At 34.2% G+C, this 10,661-nt stretch overlaps 1 protein-coding gene across 2 annotated transcripts in view; it reads left to right on the top strand.

Moving 5' to 3' along the window:
- LOC114332014 (procollagen-lysine,2-oxoglutarate 5-dioxygenase) overlaps positions 1-10,661 on the top strand; it is a 117,874-nt gene extending 107,213 nt beyond the window's left edge. For both annotated transcript variants that reach the window (XM_028281714.2, XM_028281722.2), the window contains 3 exons: positions 4,169-4,493; positions 7,657-7,940; positions 9,379-10,661. In XM_028281714.2, coding sequence (XP_028137515.2) covers positions 4,169-4,493; positions 7,657-7,940; positions 9,379-9,631 — 862 coding nt within the window. In that variant the 3' untranslated portion in view covers positions 9,632-10,661. The remainder of the gene's footprint in view (positions 1-4,168; positions 4,494-7,656; positions 7,941-9,378) is intronic.

Here is a 10,661-nt window from a genome sequence, read left to right as displayed (position 1 = left end):
ACTGGAATATACAGTATGCGTCCTCCTTCTAATATCTTCATTCCTGATGTGATCTTTTTTAGATATACCACACGCTCTCCTTAGATAATCAATTTCTACTACTTCTATTCTTTTCCTATCTTTTTTTGTCATCTGCCAAACTTCTGCCCCATAAGTCATAATAGGCTCTACCAAGGTACGATAGATTGTCAATTTCGTTTCTTGCCTTATATCTTTAGACCACAGTAGAGAGCTCAGAATGTTTACCGCTTTTTTGCCCTGCTGCGTTCTCTTTTCGATGTCTCTTTTGGTAGTGTCTTCTTTAGATATTATAGATCCGAGATATTTATATTCATTACATCTTTTCGTGGTTCTAATTTCTAACTCTGGATCTTCTTCATCATCTGTTTCCACATTTCCAATGCTTCAATTCTGTTCATGATCGATACTTTTAGCGTCCACACTTCTGCACCATACAAAAGTACAGACCAAACATAGCACTTGACCATTCTTTGTCTTAGTTCTAAACTGAGATGATTATTGCAAAGAAATGACTTCATTTTCATAAAAGTAGTTTTAGTCATTGCTATTCTACGTTTTATTTCTATGTCTGGATCTAGTTGGTCCGTTATCACAGTTCCCAAATATGTCATTTTGTGAACTTTCTCAACTTGGACTCCGCTTAATTGAAGCTTTGCATCGGGATGTGGGTCACGACTAAACACTAAAAATTTGGTTTTGTTTGAGTTTATCTTAATGCCCATTTCCTCTCCTACCTCGTGAATACGATCAAACAGAATTTGGACACCTTCAATATTATCTGACAGAATTACTGTATCGTCTGCATATCTTATCACATTAAGTAGTTCTCCGTTGATTTTTATTCCATATGACTGTCTCTCAAATGCCTTTTTAAATAACTGGTCCGAGTAAACATTAAACAATGTTGGTGACAAAATGCAACAATTCGTGCATAAATGTTAAATACCTTCCTACAATACAAATACATATACAAGAAAAACACAAATTCTAAGGTGAAAAGTATAAAAAAAAAGACACCTTCACTAAGCAAGTTGAACACAGGCTTCTTCTTAGTTTAGGCGAGAATCTTCATTCAAGGTCCACGATTCAAGACCATAAAAAGACAGAGAAGACGTATAATCGCAACACTTTTACTTTTATACCAAGAGAGAGGTTGTGGTTCTTGAAGGTGGATCTAGATTTAACGATGCAGGCTCTTATCTCTTGGTTGGTGGTCTATTCTTCATTTATTATAGCGCCGAGGTGGTTGTAGTGCGTCACACTTTCTGCAATGATTTAGTTGATGTAGAGTTGACCTTCTGTTATCTTTTTCTTGCCAATGATCATAAGCTTTGTCTTCTTTACGTTTATATTTTGAGTCCATATTAGTGCACATAGGAGTACGTGGTGTACATAGGGTTGTTGTATCATAAGCTTTCGTCAAATCGCAAATATTAGATAAGTTGGTCTATCCCTAGCTAATATTTTTTCTTTCGGTATCTTGTGTGATTCTAATAATGTAGGCGCTTGTTAAATTTATTTTTTAATAACTTACATATGGTGCATATTAATATGATATATTGCGGTGTAAGTCAGGATTATCTTTCAATTGGTTAGGTTTTCATGTGATAATTATTAAAGCTTCTGCCCAGGCTTTAAGCTGGAATCCAAGAGAACGTGGCGTGGCATGCCAAGAAAAATAGAAAATATAAAATAATAAAAAAGATAAAACGGGAATAAACGCAACGTGAAATAGCGTTATTTCCCTCAGAATTTGTGATTAACGATCCTTGGACTAGAACCGAACCTAGTTTAACCGTTGATTGATAAATACGGATATAGTATATTTATCAGTCAACGGTTTAACTATTAATAGGCCAGGAACCAAAGCTTTTCATCTCGCAATTTTTACAGAATGGATCGATTTGCTTGAAAATTTGAGAATAAGTAGTGGATAGTCCAAGGAACAAAATCTCTATCATGCCGAAAGGCGCTTTTACCATGGGGGTGGTTGCCACCCCATCCCTATCAAGTTGATAAAAACATTCATTCTAAGCAAAAAATGTTCTATACATTTTTTTGATAAAATTAATAGTTTTTGATTTATTCGCTATCGAAGGTGTTAGTTTTGTATAGAAAAAAATCAATGTTTTTCGATATGCTCATTTACGATTCACTCAATTTTTGCCGTCGAAAAATTTTTTTCAAACCAATTTCTTGGGAATTAAATAACCTACAATTTTATATTGATACATTTTTTCGTATCTCTGATGCTAATCTTTCTATTCTGAAGAAAATGGCATTTTTTACCAAACTACAAAAATTCGTTATTCGCTTTTAACTCCAGTTTTTTTAAAAATTAATTCTAAGCCAGTAAAACTTCTAGAATATATTAATAATACACAAATAAATAAGAATGAATAAGGTCAATGACTAAAAACATCGCTAACTTACATTATTATGCTTCCAATCGGATTTCTCCTTTTTTTTTTAAATATATTGATATTTTAACCGTAACTTTTTTATTTTTTGTTTTAGAAAGTTTGGTAAAAAATAATTTTGTAGGTTTTTACAAGATCTATAAGCCTGTTAATATTAAATATTTTTAAAAGCCTCAGTCGCAAAAAGAGGTGACTTTGAAAAGGTTGGTAAAGGTGGTTTTAGCACGTTATTACAAGTTTTAATTGTCAATAGAATCACTCAATTTCTGCCGTAGAAAAAACTTTTGGAAACCAGGTTCTTGGGAATTAAATAAGCTACAATTTCATATCTCAACATTTTTCGCCATTTTTTTTTTCAAACTACAAAAATTCGTTATTCGCTTTTGCCTCCATTTTTTAAAATCTAATCATTCTAAGCCGGTCAGATTTCTAGAACCTATTAATAATATTGTTCTGAAGCTATTTTCTTGTGGCATTTTTATAATCAAGTATATTCAAATGGGAAATAAGCCACAATTTTACCTAAAAATGATTTTATTAAATTTAATAATACATAAATAAAAAATACCAAATAAGGTCAATGACTAATTTTAATTAGGGTGGTGATTAGGGGGTTCCCTGCGATCCCTTTTTCGCTGAAAAAATAGGGACTGACATTCTTTTCATTGTCACTTAATTTTTGAGCTAGAGACTTTTTTTTATTTCTGGAGATAGATATTTTTAAGTACTTTTAATTAGTTTAAACAAGTTGTCCTCGAAAAATGCAGTTTTTCCCGTATTTTGACTTTGAAACTACAATATTTAGCATTTGACGAAGAAGGGCCAAAATAAAGTATAGCTGGATTACCATTGGTCTTAAAGAAAATTAAAAAAAAAACGGTTTTGTTTATTTTTTCAAAAGATATATTTTTGTTAAGTAAAGGTGTTTTGATAAAACGAAAACTTTTGGAGTTATTAGCAGAAAACTTTTTTGATTTTTTCGATATAAAACTAACACTTTCGATAGCGAATAAATCGAAAACTATAAATTTTATCAAAAAAAATGTATAGAACGTTTTTTGCTTAGTATGAACGTTTTTACCAACTTTTGCGACTAAAATATAATGAAAAATTTCCACCCCCGAGATGGGGTGGCAACCACCCCCATGGTAAAAGCGCCTTTCGGCATCATATAGATTTTGATCGTTGGACTATCCACTACTTATTCTTAAATTTTCAAGCAAATCGATCCATTCTGTAAAAATTGCGAGGTTTTGTCCTATTTTAAGCTTCATTACTTGGACTATAAAAATAATAAAGGCCATAAATTTTATCGCCTGGATCAGTGAGAGATTTTCCATCGTTCGTTGATAAATGACCGCTATTCAAAGGAAGTCAAAAGCTGAAACAGACCCTTCCGATTCGACTAGGGACTGATACGATCAGTGTCGTAGAATTTTGTGTTATATATGATCCTTCTTCTTCTTTTGGTGCCTATTCGTTTCGAATATTGGCGATCATTCTGGCTATAATTATTTTAATAACTGATGCTTTTAATATATCAGTTGTTGTGGAGAAGAATTTCCTCAGGTTCTTTAACCATGATATTCTTCTCCCAATTCCTCGTTTTCCGAATACTTCTACTACTCGTTAATCCAGCTGGTTTGTCCTAGACTTGCATTGAAAAATCAAAGAATAAATACAGTGCGTAGAAACTTAATACTTTAATAATCTTCATGTTGTTTCAGAGGACTCTGGAACGTTCCCTTCATCTCCAACGCCTACATCATCAACGCCACTCTCCTGAGAAAACACGATCGCAAAGTTCTCAACTACACCAAACCCAACTTGGACGCCGATATGACCTTCTGTAGCAACTTGCGAGATCTGGACGTTTTTATGTACGTGTCGAACAGACTCGAATTCGGGCATTTGATCAACGCAGACACGTTCGATACTACGAGGACTGAACCTGACATGTACCAGATCTTCGAGAATGAGAGGGATTGGGAGGATAGGTATATCAATGAAGAGTACCCTGAGAACTTCAATCTGGAGAAGAAAGATGCACAGGTAAGAGAATTGTGTTTTTATATGAGACCTTTGTACCAGCCACTGCTCTTTTATTCAACTTCGCCAGGAACAAGAACTCCTAACCTCTGGATAAAAGCCGTCAAGTTCCTTATGCAAAGTTTAGGATTTCTCCTAGTTGTAGTTCTGATCTACGAATGTCTAGGCTTCAACTTTTGGGTCAGGTATATTAATAATTTGAAAACCCTGTGACGTTTTTCCCGTCTGCATGGATTCCTCTTAGGTCTCTTAGGTAAAATCTTCGTTGATTTCCTTTCATATAACTGCAAAAACCAACTGGCAAGTTGGAATTGGTAATATAGTTTTATAGTGAAGGTTTTGAGAGAGCAAAATATGCACTTCTTCTCCTTCTTCAGATGCAAATCAGCTAGTGGATGTTAGCAATCACATTTTCCATTAACTCTCTGTTTCTTGCAATATGTATCAGATTATATGCCGTTAATCCCTGTCCATTACCTTATGTTTCGGAGCCAGGATATTTTCTTGCGGCTTGCGTCCCATTCCGCTCTTGCCTTCAAGTTTGCCCTCGATTATAACTTGGAGGAACTTCTTCTTGCAGTACCTTCTCCTATCGGAGGTCGGCTACCATAACAGCAATTTTAACTTTTTTGGCTGCAGCTCTGAACAATTGTATTGAACTGCACCCGTACCTAGTGTTGGAAAATTCTCGAGAATGAAAAATCGGAGAATATTCTCGAGAATATTCTCGGTATGGAGAATTTTCTGAGAATGAGCCCCATGACGCAATTAAGAATATTGTTGAAGATGAAAAATAGGATTTTAAAAATCATGATCTTATATATAAAATTATGAGATGAAACAACAGTGTTCTTTGTATTTAAAAAAAATACAAAAACAACAGAAAACGCAAAATTTCTTTAATAAAAAAATGAAATTTTCTTGTTAACAGCAAATAATCGATGTGGTATGATAAAAGATGAGACCTCAGATTCAGAATCTATTTCTATCATTAGCTCATCCTAGTCATCTACAATCTGCATTTCAATGTACTGATAAGTTGTGGGATTTTGTTTTTCACGAGTGACCAGCTCAGTCATGGATTGGTCTACATCTAACAATTTTAAATTGTGAGCAATAAAATTTACCTTACGAGCCCGTTCAGCAGTGAGGCGGTTTCTTTTAAAGGAGTGGATAAAAAACCATAAGTACTGAAACTTGTTTCAGTCGCTGCACTGGATGAAGGCATGCTTAATATATCAACTACTATTTTAGTTAATTTTGTTCCGAAACATGTACCTTTTCACCATATGATTAAGTCCAGTTTTTCAATTGATTTTACAACGTATGGTTTTCCAAAAAATCCCTCCTTAGACCGATAAAGTGCAAAATCTGCCATAATTTCCGCTGACTCATCACCATATTTTAAAGTTACTAAATTATCTACAAACTCAGTTTCCTCAACTTGTTCTTCTCTGCTTAAATGAACACCATTATAAATATTTGCACGTTAATGTTGCACCGTGTAACACTCTTGCACGACACTGTAAACACCCTTGCTAGTGGTTCATGGGATTGGCAAAAACAATATACCTACATATTTTTCAAATTATAATAATTTGACTCGTATCTAGTTTTTATTTTTGTTTCGGTTTTTGAAAATATAGAAAATTTTTGCCGAGAATATTTTCGAGAATATTCTCTTGAGAATATTCTCTTCTAACATCACTACCCGTACCATTCCGTTAAATTTCGCAACCAGGAAATCCTTCTACGTCCCACATTTTCCCGAGATTTTTCCTTGGATTATGAGCCTTAGCAGGGAGTACTTTTCGCCTCTCATTATGTGGCCTAAGTATTCCAGTTTTCTCGTTTGTATTGTTTTATAACTTCACATTCCTTCCCCATCTTCAGCAAAACATCTTGATTTGTCACTCTATCTGTCCATGGTATTGTCCACATTCTCCTGTAGCACCACATCTCGAATGCCTCAATGTTTTTGATGTTTATTGGAGGAACTGGTATTTTTTATTTGGCAAAATTTGCACTGACGAACAAAAAACCTTAGAAGTAAACATAATAATTCTTCTGAGATGGAAATCAAAAAGGGTTTCTGATTCTAAACATTCCACGTCTGTTTCTTATATGTGTATATATTTCTGACAATATTATGTCTTTAGCTCTTATGTCGTAATATCTAACTTGTTAGTTATTTTTTCCTCTACACTCGTTATTTTCTTTGTCTTCTTATTTTATCCCTATTCTAATAGCTCTCCCGCACCTCCCCTTTCTGATATTTTGCTGTTCTCGCTCGTTTACTATAGCTCTTTCTAGAAATAATATATCTCTTATGTGTCGACCTCCTACCTACTGATATGAACCAATTGTGTTGTTTCATATTTATGTGGTCTCTGCCTTATTTTTCTTCTTATTTATCTTCCATTGCCTGTACTTATTTTACTCTTCTGTGCTTCTTTCATTCGTCTTTCGCCATCCTGGCTCGTTCACTATAATATATTTTTTTTCTAAAAATTAACAAGAATATCTAATTCTCAGCAATTAGGTCAATTTCTGACCGGAAAATACTCTCTCCTCCAGCGAGTCCACCGCCAATCTTCCCCAAATTTTCACATCTAGAAAATTTTGCGCGTCCGCTTTCACTGCATCTTTCCACCTTTTCCGTGGACTTCGAATTCTGAGATCAGTGACTCTTTGAATAGTTGGTACAGTTCATTGTTGTACCAAGATCTCCATACTCCTTACGGTTTCATTAATGGGTTCAAATATCTTCCTTAAGAGTTTTTCTTCAGACTTCCAGCTTTTTTGGAAGTTCTTATGTTTTCTGTCGTCACTCTCGTCTCGCATGCATAAAATACTATTAGTCTTATAATAGACCCTGATTTTCGATATCCAGTAAGGTCTCTTTTATCCCTATTTTTAATTGTGACACATAATGCTGCCGCCTCTTCCGTTCTGCGAGACAAAATGTTGATGTCATCGGCATAGATCGCAAAATTCGAAATTCCTTAATACTCTTCCGTTGCTAAGCAACTTTCAGAAAACACAGAACTGTTTTGGGAAATTTGAATACTAGAACACTACTGACACACACGTTTGACATTTCTTTAATTATAATATTTAGTTATTTATGTATTTCTTTAATAAAAATACTCATTTTACATGTTAGCCTTGCCCTGACGTATACTGGTTCCCAATCGTGTCCAAAAGATTCAACGAAGCCCTCATCCACATGATGGAAAGCTATGGTAAATGGTCATCGGGTAAGAACGAAGACGATCGTCTGAATGGTGGATACGAGGCAGTTCCCACCAGGGATATACACATGAACCAAGTCGGATGGGAGCGACACTGGTTGCACTTCTTGCAAAAATACGTAAGGCCTTTGCAAGAAAAGGTTTTCACTGGTTACTATCACGACCCTCCTAAGTCTCTAATGAACTTCGTAGTAAGGTAAGTACATTTTTATTCATATACTAGTATCTACGCAAAAATTTTAGACGATTTTATGTACAGAGTAAGTATAATCAATACATATGAATTGTTTTGAAACTAAATCTTTTATAATGCTCTTTATTTTAAAACCCTTCTCTGTCTAGTATTAGTCCTTCTTCTTTAAGTGCCGTCTCCCAATCGGAGGTTGGATATCATCATCACTATCTTAAATTTATCTACCTCTGCTCTGAAGAGTTCTATAGAACTGCATTTAAACCAGCCCCTTAAATTCTTCAACCATGATACATGACACATTAGCATTGTGAAGGATAAATATATATTTCTGGGTAAAGTTTTCCACTTGAGAAAACTGGGCACATCAAGTTGATAAATTTTCCAATCTCTTTGAAGTACATGAGCCAGCATCATTGTCACTGTGCCGGTTCTTACAAAGTTGCATAGGTTTATTTTAGTGGAATCTCCCCCTGTACTTGAAAACCCTTTGCAACCAACCTTGCTTTATGGGTTCCATCATCGTTAATTTTAAAAATCTATCGTGTGTCTATAAGGTTTTTGTTACTAGGTAAATTGACTGGTGTCGTTGTATTTAAGTTTTCTAATGACTCCAATTATTGATTAATTGCGTTATTCCATTCTTTAAGTTTCTGTGCTTCTTGAAACGTGTCTGGTTCACCATTCAATAATAGTAAGCAATAAGCTGAATACAATAATTCATATTCACCAAAACTTTGTGTTGTGGTAATTTTACTTCTCTTCCTCTTTTTCTAGTGTATATGGGGTCCTCTTCATTAATTTCTATTTTAATTTTAACTATTTCTTTGTTTTAATCTAAGCATTCATTTTTCTTGCTTCCATCTTCAGTGCTTTCAGAACTGCCTTTATTTTGGATCCAAAATGTTTGATTTTTTACTGTTATCATTGACATCATTAGTTACGCTACCTTTATGCGCTGTTTTCGTCAAAAGTATCATTTTTAGATGTAATTATGTCATTTTTACCAGCCCAGAATTAGAATAACCTACATTATTCGTATTGTTCAAATGTATTCGGAAATTACTTGGAAAAACCTCTTACATTAATGTTCTTTCAACATTACTTAAAAGATTATTAATATTATTCTCACCATATCATAATTGAGAAGGCTTTTCTAGTGTAGTACTGCTGTTCAATTCATAAGCTGAACTTCACTCCACAAGTGCTTAGACAAGTTAGTTTTTGTTAGTTTAACTCTAACTTAATCTATCAATGTACGATTCATTATTTCAGATGTACCATTTTGTTGTGGAGTATATGATTGAGCGTGAGTGTACTGCAACTCAATACCTTTTTGTCTTCAATCGTTTTTAAATTTGTTTGATGAGAATTCTCCCCAGTGCCTATTTTCTTACGATTTTGGCCAGTCTATTTTTTTATATGTACGTTTTGTTTCTTTTAGGTATCGCCCAGACGAACAGCCACTGTTGAGACCTCACCACGACAGCTCCACCTACACCATCAACATAGCACTCAACGAAAAAGGTGTCGATTATGAAGGTGGTGGTTGCAGATTCATCCGATACAACTGCAGCGTCGTGGACACCAAACCGGGATGGCTGTTAATGCATCCTGGAAGACTGACCCACTTCCACGAAGGATTGCTGGTTACCAAAGGCACAAGATATATAATGATCGCGTTTGTCGATCCATAAACGGTAGACATATTTGACTTAATGTGTAATTTATTGATACAACGAAGAAATATCAAAATATTGTTAATATTTTCTTTAGCGAAACTGTATACGAGAGTAATGTGAAAAGTTCTAGGTAGGTACCTGTGGCTGTATTGTTGTGGTTTTCACTTTTCAAATAGGTACTTTTCTCTTTTAGCTGATCAAAAGGGTATGCCTAATATTACTCATTAATTGTTTAACTATACAAAGGTAGAACAACTCATTTAGAATCACAGAATACACCAACCATAACTTTTACAGTACTTAATTAGTAAATAATAATTTTCGTATCAAAGCAATGTATAACATTAGTAGGATTCATCTTAATATTACACTAAAATGTCTGTGGCAAATATTAGACACAATTTTTCGAGTTCCATGATAAACTGACTCGACTTTTTGTAATTAATGAGCATGATCAGTGTCCTCACTCGTTGCTGAGCAATAATTTGCAACAAATGTACAGTAGGAAAAATGAAAGAATACCTATGAACGAACATATAAAACACGCTGTATTTTCCTGTCACCGTGTCACACAAAAAATTGGCCAGCGCAACTACATGTAATAATTATTATTACATGTACTTGCGCTGGGCAATTTTCTTTGTGACACGGTGACAGGAAAATACAGCGTGTTTTATATGTTCGTTCATGGGTATTCTTTCATTTTTCCGACTGTACCAACCTAACAACATCAATAACGTCTGTAGTAAAACAGTACCCTCTATGGGCTAGTCTTAGAACTTTTCGCATTCTCCTCTTATAACACATAGCATTTCTAATTTTTCAACATAAACATATCTGTATCAATATTGCATAGATTAAGTTGTAGTACTAGTCAGTTTTGCTCTCTAACTTTTAGCAAACAACTACTTAAAAATTTCTAACAAACTGTTGATATTCTACTAAGTTTCTCATGTTCCTTCTTTTCTCTCTTTGTAGGTCTTAAAGTTTGAAACGAACAATTTTATAACTAGTTTTAGGAAAAAATAAACTATTTTAGTAAAAA

Source organism: Diabrotica virgifera, chromosome 6 (assembly GCF_917563875.1).
Source record: "Diabrotica virgifera virgifera chromosome 6, PGI_DIABVI_V3a".
In the NCBI taxonomy this organism is placed as follows: Eukaryota; Metazoa; Arthropoda; class Insecta; order Coleoptera; family Chrysomelidae; genus Diabrotica; species Diabrotica virgifera.
This window is presented reverse-complemented; position numbering and strand designations above follow the sequence as displayed.